Here is a 17,199-nt window from a genome sequence, read left to right as displayed (position 1 = left end):
CCAAATATATAAATCAATTATTAACCAAAGTGAAGAAATACTTAGATAATAATACACTTATACTTGGTGACTTCAATCTAGCTCTTTCTATACTCGATAGGTCTTCTAAGCAAAACATCTCCAAAGAAACGAGAGCTTTAAATGATACACTGGACCAGATGGATTTCACAGATATCTACAGAACTTTACATCCAAACTCAACTGAATACACATTCTTCTCAAGCGCACATGGAACTTTCTCCAGAATAGACCACATATTGGGTCACAAATCGGGTCTGAACCGATACCAAAAGATTGGGATTGTCCCCTGCATATTCTCGGACCATAATGCCTTGAAATTAGAACTAAATCACAACAAGAAGTTTGGAAGGACCTCAAACACGTGGAGGTTAAGGACCATCCTGCTAAAAGATAAAAGGGTCAACCAGGAAATTAAGGAAGAATTAAAAAGATTCATGGAAACTAATGAGAATGAAGATACAACCGTTCAAAATCTTTGGGATGCAGCAAAAGCAGTCCTAAGGGGGAAATACATCGCAATACAAGCATCCATTCAAAAACTGGAAAGAACTCAAATACAAAAGCTAACCTTACACATAAAGGAGCTAGAGAAAAAACAGCAAATAGATCCTACACCCAAGAGAAGAAGGGAGTTAATAAAGATTCGAGCAGAACTCAACGAAATCGAGACCAGAAGAACTGTGGAACAGATCAACAGAACCAGGAGTTGGTTCTTTGAAAGAATTAATAAGATAGATAAACCATTAGCCAGCCTTATTAAAAAGAAGAGAGAGAAGACTCAAATTAATAAAATCATGAATGAGAAAGGAGAGATCACTACCAACACCAAGGAAATACAAACGATTTTAAAAACATATTATGAACAGCTATACGCCAATAAATTAGGCAATCTAGAAGAAATGGACGCATTCCTGGAAAGCCACAAACTACCAAAACTGGAACAGGAAGAAATAGAAAACCTAAACAGGCCAATAACCAGGGAGGAAATTGAAGCAGTCATCAAAAACCTCCCAAGACACAAGAGTCCAGGGCCAGATGGCTTCCCAGGAGAATTTTATCAAACGTTTAAAGAAGAAATCATACCTATTCTCCTAAAGCTGTTTGGAAAGATAGAAAGAGATGGAGTACTTCCAAATTCGTTCTATGAAGCCAGCATCACCTTAATTCCAAAGCCAGACAAAGACCCCGCCAAAAAGGAGAATTACAGACCAATATCCCTGATGAACATGGATGCAAAAATTCTCAACAAGATACTGGCCAATAGGATCCAACAGTACATTAAGAAAATTATTCACCATGACCAAGTAGGATTTATCCCTGGGACACAAGGCTGGTTCAACACCCGTAAAACAATCAATGTGATTCATCATATCAGCAAGAGAAAAACCAAGAACCATATGATCCTCTCATTGGATGCAGAGAAAGCATTTGACAAAATACAGCATCCATTCCTGATTAAAACTCTTCAGAGTGTAGGGATAGAGGGAACATTCCTCGACATCTTAAAAGCCATCTATGAAAAGCCCACAGCAAATATCATTCTCAATGGGGAAGCACTGGGAGCCTTTCCCCTAAGATCAGGAACAAGACAGGGATGTCCACTCTCACCACTGCTATTCAACATAGTACTGGAAGTCCTAGCCTCAGCAATCAGACAACAAAAAGACATTAAAGGCATTCAAATTGGCAAAGAAGAAGTCAAACTCTCTCTCTTCGCCGATGACATGATACTCTACATAGAAAACCCAAAAGTCTCCACCCCAAGATTGCTAGAACTCATACAGCAATTCGGTAGCGTGGCAGGATACAAAATCAATGCCCAGAAGTCAGTGGCATTTCTATACACTAACAATGAGACTGAAGAAAGAGAAATTAAGGAGTCAATCCCATTCACAATTGCACCCAAAAGCATAAGATACCTAGGAATAAACCTCACCAAAGATGTAAAGGATCTATACCCTCAAAACTATAGAACACTTCTGAAAGAAATTGAGGAAGACACAAAGAGATGGAAAAATATTCCATGCTCATGGATTGGCAGAATTAATATTGTGAAAATGTCAATGTTACCCAGGGCAATATACACGTTTAATGCAATCCCTATCAAAATACCATGGACTTTCTTCAGAGAGTTAGAACAAATTATTTTAAGATTTGTGTGGAATCAGAAAAGACCCCGAATAGCCAGGGGAATTTTAAAAAAGAAAACCATATCTGGGGGCATCACAATGCCAGATTTCAGGTTGTACTACAAAGCTGTGGTCATCAAGACAGTGTGGTACTGGCACAAAAACAGACACATAGATCAGTGGAACAGAATAGAGAATCCAGAAGTGGACCCTGAACTTTATGGGCAACTAATATTCGATAAAGGAGGAAAGACTATCCATTGGAAGAAAGACAGTCTCTTCAATAAATGGTGCTGGGAAAATTGGACATCCACATGCAGAAGAATGAAACTAGACCACTCTCTTTCACCATACACAAAGATAAACTCAAAATGGATGAAAGATCTAAATGTGAGACAAGATTCCATCAAAATCCTAGAGAAGAACACAGGCAACACCCTTTTTGAACTCGGCCATAGTAACTTCTTGCAAGATACATCCACGAAGGCAAAAGAAACAAAAGCAAAAATGAACTATTGGGACTTCATCAAGATAAGAAGCTTTTGCACAGCAAAGGATACAGTCAACAAAACTCAAAGACAACCTACAGAATGGGAGAAGATATTTGCAAATGACATATCAGATAAAGGGCTAGTTTCCAAGATCTATAAAGAACTTATTAAACTCAACACCAAAGAAACAAACAATCCAATCATGAAATGGGCAAAAGACATGAACAGAAATCTCACAGAGGAAGACATAGACATGGCCAACATGCATATGAGAAAATGCTCTGCATCACTTGCCATCAGGGAAATACAAATCAAAACTACAATGAGATACCACCTCACACCAGTGAGAATGGGGAAAATTAACAAGGCAGGAAACCACAAATGTTGGAGAGGATGCGGAGAAAAGGGAACCCTCTTCCACTGTTGGTGGGAATGTGAACTGGTGCAGCCACTCTGGAAAACTGTGTGGAGGTTCCTCAAACAGTTAAAAATATACCTGCCCTACGACCCAGCAATTGCACTGTTGGGGATTTACCCCAAAGATACAAATGCAATGAAACGCCGGGACACCTGCACCCCGATGTTTCTAGCAGCAATGGCCACTATAGCCAAACTGTGGAAGGAGCCTCGGTGTCCAACGAAAGATGAATGGATAAAGAAGATGTGGTTTATGTATACAATGGAATATTACTCAGCTATTAGAAATGACAAATACCCACCATTTGCTTCAACGTGGATGGAACTGGAGGGTATTATGCTGAGTGAAGTAAGTCAGTCGGAGAAGGACAAACATTATATGTTCTCATTCATTTGGGGAATATAAATAATAGTGAAAGGGAAAATAAGGGAAGGGAGAAGAAATGTGTGGGAAATATCAGAAAGGGAGACAGAACGTAAAGACTGCTAACTCTGGGAAACGAACTAGGGGTGGTAGAAGGGGAGGAGGGCGGGGGGTGGGAGTGAATGGGTGACGGGCACTGGGTATTATTCTGTATGTTAGTAAATTGAACACCAATAAAAAAAAATAAAATAAAATAAAATAAAATAAAAAAAAAAAAAAAAAAAAAAAAAAAAAAAAAAAAAGGAAGGTATCATTCAGATTGGATGAGGGCCCATCCCAATGAGCTCATTTCACCTTAATTATCTCTTTAAAGATGTTGTCTCCGGATAGACTCACATTTAGACTCACATTCGGAGGTTCTGGATGTTAGAATTTGGGGGGTACACCATCCAGCCATAATAGTCTGTTTAGGAGGCTTTATTAGTTTTATTATAGCAGCGGCTGGCCAGTGGAGACCCGTCGGACTCCTGAGAGGAGGTGCTGTGCACTGGGCTCAAGTCCCCTGGGGAGTTAGACAAATATTTACTTGGGTGAATGTGGGTTTTTATTGGATGGCCTGACTGGATGGTTTACCACCCACCTGAGACAATGAGGTCTTAGTACCTCCCAACTCTAGACCTGGTGGGGACCTACTTGAGTGGCCTTGTGACTCAGGAGCCCTGGCCCCAATATCAGCATCTTCCCTGGAGGCTGTCCTGGAAGGCAGATTTCAATCCCTCAGCTAGAAACCAGCACTCTCGGGCAGCCCTGGTGGCTCAGCGGTTTAGCACTGCCTTGGGCCTGGGGTGTGATCCTGGAGACTCGGGATCGAGTCCCACGTTGGGCTCCCTGTGTAGAGCCCGCTTCTCCCTCTGCCTGTGTCTCTGCCTCTCTCTCTCTCTCTCTCTCTCTGTGTCTTTCATGAATAAATAAAATCTTAAAAAAAGAAAAGAAAAGAAAAGAAAAGAAAAAACCAGCACTCTCCAAGCTTGTGGCCGTACAACTACATTTAAGCTTCTAAATGGTGGGAGGTGGGCAGCCCGGGTGGCTCAGCAGTTTAGTACTGCCTTCAGCCCAGGGTGTGATCCTGGAGACCTGGGATTGAGTCCCATATCGGGCTCCCTGCATGGAGCCTGCTTCTCCCCCTGCCTGTGTCTCTGCCTCTCTCTCTCTCTCTGTGTGTGACTATCATAAATTTAAAAAAATAATAAAAATAAAAATAAAAATAAAATAAATGGTGGGAGGTATGAAAGGTAGGGCTTTTTTCTTTGGAGAACCCACTCGTATGGAATGCCAGTAATTCAAGGAGGGCAGTGCTAGATGGTCTGGCAAAAAGGCACAGTGAGTGGACAGCATTGTTGTCATAACTTCCAAGCCCACGCTCACAGCAGACATGACTAATCCATCACAGCACCACCGAGCTACCACTCCTCCGTTCCAAGCAGGACTGGGACTCTGGAGGAAGATGGTTTGCTCCCTGCTTCCCTCACCATATAGGGATGGTACCTTATCCCCTCTGCGTGAATAACCAAGGGCAGCTTCAAGCAGCGGCATGGGATTGTCAGAGGCATCCTCCCTGCCGGGCTGTGCCTGGACAGCCTCGCACCTGTGCTTCACATTGCACCTGTGCCACTGCAGATCACTTGGGTTCGGGCCCTCATGATTCTGAGCAGGTACAACCAGACATTGCCTCGCTCTGAGCCTGTGTCTCTAAGTCTCATTTCCTGCCCCAGAACCTCCTACAGCTGAGACTCCTTCAGGACTCCTTTTGTCTTTAGTCACAAAAGTGAGGGAGAATGAGTTTTTGTGGGGCCACCCTTGACTCACAGGGGATGGATAGAAGACACTAGAAAAGGCTTCTTTCTTTCGTCTCTCAAGAACAGTATTCGGGCACATTGCCTGAGGCTCCATAGAGCATTCTGGAAGAGCTGAGCATCAGCCACCTGGACGGGCAGCATCCTTGTATTAGCTTGCCCTGCCTCCCGCTTCACACCCCATCCCTCATTCCCAACCCCCTATCGACTACCAGCACCCGGATATTTGTCTCAGATTGCATCCGGGTGGGGGAAGAACCCCGGGACCCCCCTCTTGCGCTGCCCCTTGTCCCCCTGTGCCTGGCAGTCACCTCTCCCCAGGTCACCCCCCACGACGTCCCTGTAGTGCCTGGTGGGCGGCAGGGGACCTCCACGCCTGGCGTCCCTTGGGGCTGCAGCGGGAATTTCCGGGGCGAGCCAGGAGATGCAGCCTCGGGTCCCAGGCCTGCAAAGGGCCAGGTGCGCGGCCCGGGGCCCACAGGCGGCAGGTGCCTGGCGGCCGCGCACCTTCCCGTCCCTGTCTCCGCAGAAGTAGGCGGGTCCTCGCGCTCCTCGGGGCCGCGCTCCTCCTGGCACCTGCCGCCGCCGCGGCCCTGCTCACTCGCGCGCACAGCCTCCCGGTCGCGGCGGTCAGCGAAGCCAGGTGAGCGCGGGCAGGTGAGCGCGGGCGGGGGCCGGGCGGCCGGGGGGCGGGGCTCGCAGGGGGCGGCGGGCGGCGGCCGGGCGGAGGCGGCACCGGGCAGCCCCGGAGCGGCCCAGCCCGCAGACGGCCTTGCGGCCAAACTCGAGAGCCTTCCCACGTGCACTAGGGGGGATGGGGATGGGGGTGGGGATGGGGGGATGGGGATGGGGGAGATGGGGACGGGGATGGGGACGGGGATGGGGGATGGGGATGAGGGTGGGGATGGGGACGGGGACGGGGATGGGGATGGGGACGGGGATGGGGGTGGGGGGTGGGGGGCTGTCCCGCCTGAAAGGGGCCGCCCCGTGCGAGTGCTTCTCGGTGGAAGAGAGCGCCCCCACGTGGCTGCCGGGGGTTCTCCTCCGCGGCCCGCTGGGGATGGAGAGGCTGCCACGCAAGGACGAGGGAGTGGAACCCGCGGCCCTACCCGCTGTGCCATTGTGCTCCCCCCCCGGGGGGGGGGACGTGCAGCCCTTCTCCCTTATAACCAGCCTGCCTGTCACATGGGGAACGTGGGACCATTCCTCGCGGATCTGCTCTCCGAGCAGCCGAGTGGGGCAGATGGAGCCCCCATCTTCTCAGTCACCTGCTCCAATTCCTCCCACGGCGCCGGTTGCTCTCGAAAGTGGAATTCCTGCTTGACCTCACCTGTCACTCCCCCACCTGCTGGCTCTGGACCAGTCAGACTAGCCTTTTAACGTCCACACGCCAAGCATGTTCCTTCCTCCACAGGCCCTTGCACCTGCTGTTCTCCCACACAGAATGCCTTTCCTTTAGAATCCAGATCGTGGCAGGGCTTGCGCCTTCATTTCCTGTAGGTGTCGGTGCAAACAGCGGTTCTCAGAGCGGCCTTCACTGACCTCCCGATGTAAAATAGCCCTGAACCTTATCTGGCATTCTGTGCACAGTGTGCACTCTGTTTGTGAGGGGAAGGAAGGAAGGAAGGAAGGAAGGAAGGAAGGAAGGAAGGAAGGAAGGAAGGAGGAAGAAGAAGAAAGAAGAATAAGAGAAGAAGAAGAGAAGAAGAAGAAGAAACAAAGAAGAAGAAGAAGAAGAAGAAGAAGAAGCGAAGAAGGAGGAGAGGAGGTATGTCGTCGTATGCTGAGTATCACAATCCACCACTCACATAACACACACGCTCCTCCCTAACATCTCCCGCCCCCCTACCTCCTCGCCCTCTCCTCCTTCCTTCCTTCCTTCCTTCCCTTCCCCTACCTAATCCCACACCTCCCACACCCCCTCCCTCCCTCCCGACAAAAAGAAAGAAGAAGAAAGAGGAAGGAAGGAGGAGGGAAGGAGGGAAGGAAGGAAGGAAGACATCCCAGGTTTTGTGACCTGGGAGCACCATGCCCTTCTCCTCACGTCACCAGCCTCTGTGGGCATTGCCAGGTGACTGAGGAAGAGGCTCATTCCCACCTGCCCAGGGGTTCTCAACTCTGGAAGCACAGAGAGTCACCTGGGGAGATTTGAAATCCACCGCTGCTTCCAGCCAGCGCCGCCTCAGACCACCTGAATCGCAATCTCCAGGGGTGTGGCCCAAGCAACCAAATTCTGTAAGAGCTTCCACGAAGAGGTGCAGTCCTGAGAACCACGTTTCTAGAGCTAGCCTGGCATACCAGCTACCAGAAACAACTCCCTAAAAAATGGATGCAGTCTTCATATTTCCTTGGGAGCCAAGGTGGGGTTGCCCAGGGAAATCTGGAATTTTAGCAAGTCAGCTGTGTCTCTAAGGCAAGATCATGAGATTATTGTTTGGGGATCATTACTGAGGAAATGAACAAATGTACCCCAAATTTTCCTTTGGATTTGCTGACTGTACCAATGGACATCTGAGAGATTCCCTTTCTCAGGTCCAGATCAAAAAGAAACTTTTGCCTTCCGTTTTTGTGTTTTTCAGTGAAAATGCGACCGTGTTGTATTTCTCGGAGTACTACACTAAGCCCTACTGCAGATATGGGCCATTCCTCGTGGGCCTCTTTCTGAGCATTTTCATGCACCAAAACCACCAGGCAAACATTCTTAAAACCAAGGTAAGCCTGCCCCCTACCTCGCTGTAAGGCGGGGTCGGCTTGGGACTGGAGTGGCCCATTTGGCCAGGCTCGTCACAAGCCATGGGCAGGAATCAGACTGCTCAGTACTTTATTGTGCTGTGGTATGTTAGCAATGTTTCTTGGCTCTAGAGAATAAGAGAGACCTTATCTTCCTGCCGGATCCTGATTCTCTGCTTTCCTCACTGAGTTCCTTTAAGAAAGCTCCAAAATTGACCCCCTGTGGTGTTTCACCCATTGGAGCCTTAGTACAGACCCGGAGAACTCACTGCTATAGGAAAAACACACCTAGTGAATTTGCAGTGGCAAGGCTCTCTTCTGGATAGGCATAGTTATTTTTTTTATTATTATTATTATTATTATTTTTTAGATTTTTATTTATTTAATCATGAGAGACAGAGAGAGAGAGAGAGAGAGGGGCAGAGACACAGGCAGAGGGAGAAGCAGGCTCCATGCAGGGAGCCCGACGTGGGACTCGATCCCGGGTCTCCAGGATCATGCCCTGGGCCCAAGGCAGGCTCTCAACCACTGAGCCACCCAGGCATCCCTAGTTATTTTTTTTTTTAAAGATTTTATTTATTTATTCATGAGAGACACACACACAGAGAGGCACAGACATAGGCAGAGGGAGAAGCAGGCTCCATGCAGGGAGCCCGATGTGGGACTCGATCCGGGGACTCCAGGATCAGGACCTGAGCCCAAGTCAGATGCTTAACTGCTGAGCCACCCAGGCGTCCCTGGAAGGGCATAGTTACCTTTTAGTAGCACAAACTCCTTGGTTTCTATAGATAGGATTCTTGGTCAAATTCAATGGTTCCATCTGGGAATCAAGATGTCTAAGGGGAAACAAGCTGTTGCTTTGTCTTCCAGGTAAAATTGCTTCCCAGGTAAAAAATGGGTAATTGTTCTGGTTTGCCACTCAGGCTTATTACTCAAGCCAGAAGCCTGGGTTTATCTTGGACATGTCCTCCTCATTGACCACTCCTCCCATGCAAATGTCCACCAGGCCCCCCGTTATTGTTTCTTCTGCTGTCCTCTCTTGGCCTAACTAACCTCGCTGAAGCTCTTCTCATCTCTTGCCTTGACTTCTTGTCTTGTCCCTCTCATAATCCACCCTTGGGCCAACCTATTTAAAACTCTACTTTGGTGTTGCTCTTGAACTGTACAAAAGCTCTTCATGTGGCTTTCATTGACCCTTAAGACCTTGAGGTCTGACTTACCACTGAATTACCAACATCTGATTCTGAAATCACTGAAAGCACTTAATAAATGAATGAATGAAGGTTAATTTGCTTTTCAATGGGCAAAAGGCCAAAAATTTCTTTGCACTATTAGAGTACAGTGATAGCCCCAAATCTCCTCTGCTAGGCCCTACCTTTGTTTACCTAGTCTTGTGTGTGCCTCACCTAGATGCTCCAGTGAAGAGGCCTCTGTCCTTGGAAAATCTTGTGTTGCTCATGGCAGGAACAGGAGATAGAGCTTCACAAGACAGAATGGATACACAAAGGCTGCGTGACTTTTCCTGTAGGCTGGAGTTATGCTGATCCCCTGAAGTCGCATAATCCAGTTGTAGATTAAAACAGAATGCCATTAAAGACATGCTTCAGTGTCACCCGGGCTCCATGGTACCCAGGGAACAGTGGGGGGACTTAAGACGTGGACAGAGCATTTGCGAATCTTCCAGGGGTTGAGTCAGGATCAGGGAGTTTGGAGCCAGAACACAAGTCAGGCTGAGCTGGAGATACAAGGTAGAAGGGATGGGTAGACCAAAGTCAAACCTCTAGAAGCCAGGAAAGATGGACACAGAGACCACGCTGGAGGCAGCTGGGGCCTATGCCATATGCTAGGAATGAGATGAGACGGGGCATGCTCAGTGAAAGAGTGAAGGGGACCCTAGCCTAAAAGAGAGGGCTTGTGGGGAGCTCCCGAGGACAGACCTTTCTTCTCATACAGCCAGAGCTTAGTGCAGGAATCTGAGGCCAAGGAGGAGAGAGCTTCTCTCTGGAGACTAGATGGTGGACTGATAAGATGCTAATTCAGTTCAATGGAGAGGTCATCATAGCAACTTTGAAATTGGAACAAGCTAGAAAGATTCTTGGAAGACAGGTCTGGGTCTAAACGGTCAATTAGGTGACATAAAGATCTAAGATCTTGAACTGAGCCCATAATAGAATTCAACCCACGGGGCTGTTCTCTGAGCTGAAGAGTTCTCCATTCTCTCGCTCTTCCACTATTTTATGACCCCAAGGACAAGGGTTCAGCCCAGGTAGAGACCGTGTGCGTTGTTGGGAGACACAGAACCAGTCAAGGAGCCTTATTAGGTCAAGGAACAGAATGGGAGGTCAGGAGTGGGTTAGAACATTATCTTTCTTTCTTCCCTTTTAACTTTCATTTCATAAGTATTCGAGGTTCACGGCAAGTTGCAAAAACAGCACAGAAGGTCTTGTGTGCCCATGACCCAGGTTCTTTCGCTGGCAACATGCTACAGAACTATGGCAAATGATCACAGCCAAGACATTGACACTGGCACAATCCACAGGCCTCAGGTCCACTAGTTTTATGTGCACTCATTCGTGCGTGTATATAGTTTTGTGTAATTTCAGCACGTGGAGATTTGCATAACCACCACCAAAAATGAGGCACAGAGCTCTGCTGTCACAGCAAAGAGCTCCCTTGTGCTACCTCTTGTTGGCCACACTCCCCCCCCTCCTACCCCGCCCTAACCTCTCATAACCACTAGTCTGAACCTTCTATTTTAGTCAAACTTGGGCGCCAATTGGGGTTTACAAATCGATACCTAAAGTGACAATAGTAACACAGAAAAGTGAATTACTGTAAAAGAAAGTAGATGTCCAAAATGGGCTTGACCCAGGTCTCTCCTCTCCCTGTAGGCGCAGGCTGTGCTGGGGTGGATTTGCTGCCTGTCTACCCTGTTCACAGTGGTCGCTCTGGCGTACGTGGTGGATGACACCTTTGCCACCTCTTCACCTGCTGTGGCTCTGTACCAGGCTCTCCACCGGACCCTGTGGGCGGCAGGCGTGGGCTGGATCATGCTAGCGTGTCAGGAGGGCTACGGAGGTACGGCGCAGCACGGGGTGCTGCTCATGGGCTCACACTGTGTCCCTTTAAGGGCAAAGAATGTGAGAACACGGTGTACACAGAGGGGCTTTTTTGTTTGCTGGAGTGTTTGGTGAATGACATCAATTTGCTTCTATCTTGGGGGTGGGTGGGAACTGGCCACATATTCTGTTTAAGATTTTTTACCCTGGTTTACGTACAAATGCAGGTTCTGAAAGAAAAATCTGCAGTCTCTCCAGTGAAGCTAGTTCAGAAGCTGGAGGAGAACAGGCAGGGGCTTATGGTAAAAACAAAATACCAGTGCCAGGGACAGAATTCTGGTCACACTCAGCCTGGGCCTCGGTTTCCTTATCTGAGGGTGTAGACAGAGTAGTTCCCAAGATCCCCTTTGGCCCTTTGATCTGGGAAAAACCATTTCTATTGAGCTGGTTTTCAGTGTGTGGAAAGGTCAAGAAAAGAGCTGAAATGGAAAGGAAGGAATTTTCTCCAGATTAGAAATGTCTATCCAAGTCACCTGACACTCTTTCCTTTTCTTTCCCACTTGGCATGAGGTAAGAACTGGGTACTTGAGGTGTCAGAAAATGACAGGAGAAAGCCTGGCAAGAATCATCTAGAAAAAGTTCTGGCCCCACAGTGCCCAGAAGCTCCGAAGTGATGGCTGTACAGCCAGGTGCAGCCATGACACCTTGAGACCCTAGGGAAATAATCAGGGTGAGTTTACACCTGGGCCTGTGAACGCCACCCAGGTAGCCTCAGCGAAGGTGTTTGGAAATCATGGTTTAAAGAGAAAAATGATAAAAATGATCACAATTCCTGTTGACTGAGCGCAGGCTTATGCCAGGCCCCATGGAGAACTTCACCCAGAGGATCCCGGGTGACACTGGCCACAGCCCCCATGGGTAGAGCTATCAGGAGCTGTTTCTCTGTGAGAAAGATGGTGCCTGGAGATGAGGTAACGTGTGAAGGTCACGCAGTGCAGTAGTCACTGAGCTAGAAAATGAATCCCAGACCAAGCGCAAAGCGATGCCCAAAGCCCATGATCTTCATTTCTGTGCAACAGTACCCTTCTCAGACATTTGATTGGTAAAGTTGTTTTTGAATTTGGTGATGAACGATTTGTTCTTTAATATTTCAAATTTATAAGCTTTTCTTTATATGGAGAAATGACATTAAGGAAGAAATGAGCTGCATTCTCTCTGACTGAGGTATTTGCATTTCTGGGCAGCTGTTGAATCACATGACCACACCCCAACACTGCTTCCACACGGTGACAATGACTCTAAACTGTCCCTAGAGCCTCAGAATATAAACAGCTACTCCCCCTGGCCCACGATGGGGTGGCAAACACCACAGTACTCCCGTCTGATGTGGAGAGTCATGCTAAATGAAGAACTAACCTGCTAGAGGGAGTGACTTCGGTCAAGTTAGAAGACTAATCGAATTTGCGGCATTACTGTTACAGTGGAGCTAGTCAGTGCTATCAATCATCAGGCTGAGTATGGATGAGACCTCTATTAATCCAGGCGACAGACCAGCCCTTTGGTTGTTCTTGAGTGATACAGCTTTTCTAAATGTGTTGTCATTAGCCAATCACAATTATCTAGGTGTGACTGATGTTCTAGGTTTGCATCTCCAACACTATTTTCAGGTATCAAGATTGGGTAGTAAGTGAATGAATGTACAAGATACAATTCTAGAAAATATGTGTCTACCTGATGACCTTCAGAAAAGTACATCTATAAAGGAACACTTGAAGAAGAAGTGTTTCATGGAGGCTCTCAGGGAGAGAAGGGATCCCCATGGCTCGAATCCTCTGTCGTCATCTCAATCGGGACCAGTGTAGACCATGTGGGTCTGGGTCTGTGCAAAGTCGTGTTCTGTTGAGTTGCCAGAGGCATCTTCGGGCATGTTACTCCTCCAGTTAAAACCTTTCAGTGCTGGGCCCACTCTCCTACAGCAATCCTCAAGCTTTAATACCATATGGACCCATTCCAAAGGAACAAGAAGTGTTTTAGATCTTTAGTATTATTGGCTTAAATTAAATTTTAATTCTAATTTTACCTAAGCATGAGAAAGCATAAGCCTAGACACAAATTTTTATGTTTATAACACATGAATTTATAAAGCCAAAACAAATTTATAAAGTAACCATATAAATGGAGCACCTGGCTGGCTCAGTCAGTAAAGCATGTGACTCTTGTTCTTGGGGTTTTGAAGTTTGAGTCCCAGGTTGGGTGTGGAGATTAGTTAAAAATACAATCTTATTTTAAATGTCACGTAACATAATTTGACCTATGGTTAAAAAAGATTGCTCTGGATTTTGCATGGGGTCTATAGGGTGACAAGGACGAAACAGAGAGTCCAACAGATCTGCGAGGAAGCTACGGTACAGGCCCATGGAGGAGGAACCCATGGTGGAATCAATGGGGTGGGGGGTTAGTGGAGGAGATGGGGAGAAATGGTCTGATTTGCGATAGATATTTTTAAGGATAGATTGGCAGCACTCTGTGGGATACGGGAGGAAGAACAGAATCAGGGATGGCGCCAAAGATTTTTGTCCTGAGCAACTGAAACAACATGATACCTGAGCTGGGACTCTTGGAAAGGAGAGACGGAAGTTTTTTACTTTTTTTTTTCCCTCTCTCTTTCTCTTCTTTCTTTCTTTTGTGGCTTAAGACAACAGAAATTGATTCTCTCATCATTCTGAAGAAACCCAAAATCAAAGTGTTGGCAAGGTCCTTCTAGAAGCCCTGGGGGGATCTGTTCCGAGCTCTCTCCTGCCCACCCTCCCACCCCCACCCCGTGACTGCCAGCAAGACCCGACTTTCCTGGCCCGTGCGTGCATCTCTCCAATCTCTGTCTCCGTCTCCACATGGCCTTCGTCCCATGTGTCTCCTCCGTGTGTCTGTGTCTCTTTTTCTGTCTCTTATAAGGACCCTCATTTTTGGATTTGAGGCCCACTGTAACCCTGGATAATCTCATCTCGAGTTCCTTACCTTCATTCCATCTGCAGAGACCCTCATTCCAAATAGAGCAGGGTTCTAGGCGGACACAGCTTTTGGGAGGGCCCTATTCCACCCACTACAGAGATCAGCAGAAAGTCCTGTGCAGAGAGGGATTTCTCACCGTGCTTTATTTTAATTAATTTTTAGTTTATTTTTAAAAGATTTTATTTATTTATTCATGAGAGACACGCACAGAGAGAGAGGCAGAGACACAGGCAGAGGGAGAAGCAGGCTCCATGCAGGGAGTCTGATGCGGGACTCAATCCCAGGACTCCAGGATCATGACCTGACAGGGCTGAACACACTCAACAACCAAACCACCCAGGTGCCCCCAAAACCAAATATTTCTAATAACCATGTCTTTATAAGGACTTTAAGACTATTCATGTGAATATCAGAAATCCTGTTTTGAAGGAACTTTCATCTCCTAGGCCGGCCAGAGCAGGGAAGAATGGCCTGGGGCTGCATTTTGCTTTGGATTAAGGAAAGGACAAAGTGCTGGATATTTTAGCATATTGTGCAGGGCAGTTTGGGTAGATCTGTATGTTTTTATTACTAAAAATGTCAATTAAATTTTAAAAATTTATTGATTATGATTAAGAATGTATTAATATAGGCTTTCAAGTAACAATGGAATTTTTTATGTAGTATTTTGTGTTTTTTAGATCAGCTCATAAAAAATCGAATTCTGCACTTTTTGTTCTTACATTTATTAAATGAATTTTTTCTTTTTTAATTTTTAAAAAAGATTTTATTTACCTATTTGTGAGAGACAGAGACAGAGAGAAAGGCAAAGACACAGACAGAGGGAGAAACAAGCTCCCTGCGGGGAGAGGAGCCCAATGTGGGACTCGATCCCAGGACCCTGGGATCACGTTCTGAGCTAAAGGCAGATGCCCAACCGCTGAGCCACCCAGGCACCCCTCTTTTCATTAATTAAACAGCCTGAAGTGGGCTGTGGCTATCATGTGGGACAGCACAGTTCTAGAAGTTACACCAAGTTACAGAATTTTTGTCCTGAAAGGGACCTAGAAGCCCCAGTGCAAGCCGGTCCCTAGCAGATGACAAGTCAGCAGCCTGGCCATGCCACCACCTCATCCTGAGGCCCAGTGAGCAGCCCCTGTGCTGCACCCAGAGCCGGAACTGCAGCTGGCACCGGGCCTGTGCACCTGGTTTTACCTGTGGCATGTTTCGCGCTCCGGGCTTGCCATGTGCTAAGTAAACCGACTGTAGACTCCTGTTAGCCTCTCTTATTTTTTCCCTACTCCTGCAAAGGGAAGCGCTTTCTGTTTATTTATTATTTTTTTCTTTTTTGGCACATTCTCTTAAAAATTGGAATAAAGATCTTCCTAGGGGAAGTTTACACACTTAGGCAGTGGGGCCCAGAGGCCGCAGTGACGGGCCCGGGGAGCCAGGGAGGACCCCGTGCCCCCAGGAACCACACTGCCTGTTCCCTCCAGGCCCGGTGAACCGGCTGCTTTCTTGCCGTATCTGGACCTTCCCGGCCAGCATCAGTTACGCCTGCTACTTGGTACATCCCATCCTCATCCTGCTCTACAACGGGCTGCAGGAAACGCCCATTCACTACACCGACACCAACATGGTGAGTGAGTCCCCGCTCTTGGCTCTGCTGTGCCTCTACTGTCCCTTCTCTGCTGGAGCCACCAAGCCGCCCACCGGCCTGGCGAGAAGCTTGTTGCGTTGGTGTGGCTAGGAGCCTACTGTCCTTTGCCTTATTTGAGGGAAGACTTCGGGATAGTAGCTTTCTTTGATTTTATTTATCTTATATTTAATGTTTGGGGCTGTTGGTCTTGCAGATCGATATCCTATAGCCAGGAATCCGGTAGCAAGATCGTGTCCACTCTGCCCCTGTTTCTCTCCAGTTCTATCTTTTCTTTGGACACTGTTTGCTGACCTTCGTCACTGGGCTGGCCCTGACGCTGTGCATTGAGAAACCATGTCAGGAACTGAAGCGGTACCTGCTGGGACCGTTGCCTGCGGGGCCATGAAGGTTCTGGTAAAACCTGCAAGAATGGATGGGTTTGTTCTGTCGGTGATGAGTAAAAGCCAGCATGGCTTCATTTCTGTAATGAATGTGTGCTCCTCTGACAAGGGGTGTGAATCCAATTTTGTGAATGTTTAAGATACACAACTTCTCTGTGCTCAATATATAAGAGTGTTGAGTGTTTACTATATAAAAGAATTCTGTGACAGCCTATTGTAGTAGCACAATAATCACCTCTGATGAACCTTTTCAGGAAAAAGAAAAACCAACCTGGATTTCTGGGGTCTCATCCTACATGTATTTTCTATACCAATGATCATAGGAAAACATCAAACTTAGCAAATTGAATGAAATTTAGGTTACAGTGTTCACTTCTCTTGGTAAAAATCACAGCATGCAGTTTTTCACATCATAATTGTCTTTGTGTTATTATTTGTAGACCTGTAACTTTATCCTGGAGCCTAGGATCCTATGACCCATTGGCGTGTACAATTCACGGGTGCGTTGTTACAGGCCTTCCAAACATTATCTGTTTTACGGCGTGGTCCCTGGGAGGGGTTGAATGTGTCACTGAAAAAGATATAAAGTCCTAATCCTATAGTACCTTAGAATGTGACCTCTTTGGGGGTCAGGGTTTTACAGAGGTAATCAAGTTATTATTATTTTTAAAGATTGTATTTATTTATTTGAGAAAGAGAGCATGAGCAGGGGGAGGAGCAAAGGGAGGAGAAGCAGACCCCACACTGAGCAAGAAGCCCAATGCAGGGCTTGATCCCAGGACTCTGATCATGACCTGAGCTGAAGGTAGACACTTAACCCACTGAGCCACCCAGGTGCCCCAGAGGTAATCAAGTTAATGTGAGTTCATGGGGGGAGGTGGCCCTAATCCAATATGACTGGTATCCTCATAAGAAGGGAAAATCTGAACATAGAGACAGATTTGCACAGATGGAAGATGTGAAAATGTACAGGAATAAGGAAGCCACCTGCCAGCCAAGGAACACCAAGGATTGCCAGCAGACACAGAGCTAGACGAGGCGAGGAAGGACCCTCCCCTGGAGCCCTCTGAGGGAGCATAGGCCTGCCGACACCTTGAGTTAGGACTT

The 17,199-nt window shown here is 47.1% G+C and overlaps 1 protein-coding gene across 2 annotated transcripts in view; it reads left to right on the top strand.

Moving 5' to 3' along the window:
* The window catches only part of LOC610160 (O-acyltransferase like protein), a 76,391-nt gene extending 59,581 nt beyond the window's left edge, over positions 1 to 16,810 (top strand). The window contains exons 11-15 of one of the 2 annotated variants that reach the window (XM_038525884.1): positions 5,805 to 5,918; positions 7,855 to 7,987; positions 10,897 to 11,083; positions 15,549 to 15,691; positions 15,972 to 16,810. In XM_038525884.1, coding sequence (XP_038381812.1) covers positions 5,805 to 5,918; positions 7,855 to 7,987; positions 10,897 to 11,083; positions 15,549 to 15,691; positions 15,972 to 16,097 — 703 coding nt within the window. In that variant the 3' untranslated portion in view covers positions 16,098 to 16,810. Of the gene's footprint in view, positions 1 to 5,804; positions 5,919 to 7,854; positions 7,988 to 10,896; positions 11,084 to 15,548; positions 15,692 to 15,905 lie in introns of both variants that reach the window. The other variant, XM_038525885.1, reaches the window with a different exon arrangement.
* The last annotated feature ends 389 nt before the right edge of the window (positions 16,811 to 17,199 follow it).

The sequence above is a fragment of the Canis lupus genome, chromosome 1 (assembly GCF_011100685.1).
Source record: "Canis lupus familiaris isolate Mischka breed German Shepherd chromosome 1, alternate assembly UU_Cfam_GSD_1.0, whole genome shotgun sequence".
Classification (NCBI taxonomy): Eukaryota; Metazoa; Chordata; class Mammalia; order Carnivora; family Canidae; genus Canis; species Canis lupus.
Note: the sequence above shows the minus strand (reverse complement) of the source record. Positions and strands in the feature narration are given on the sequence as shown.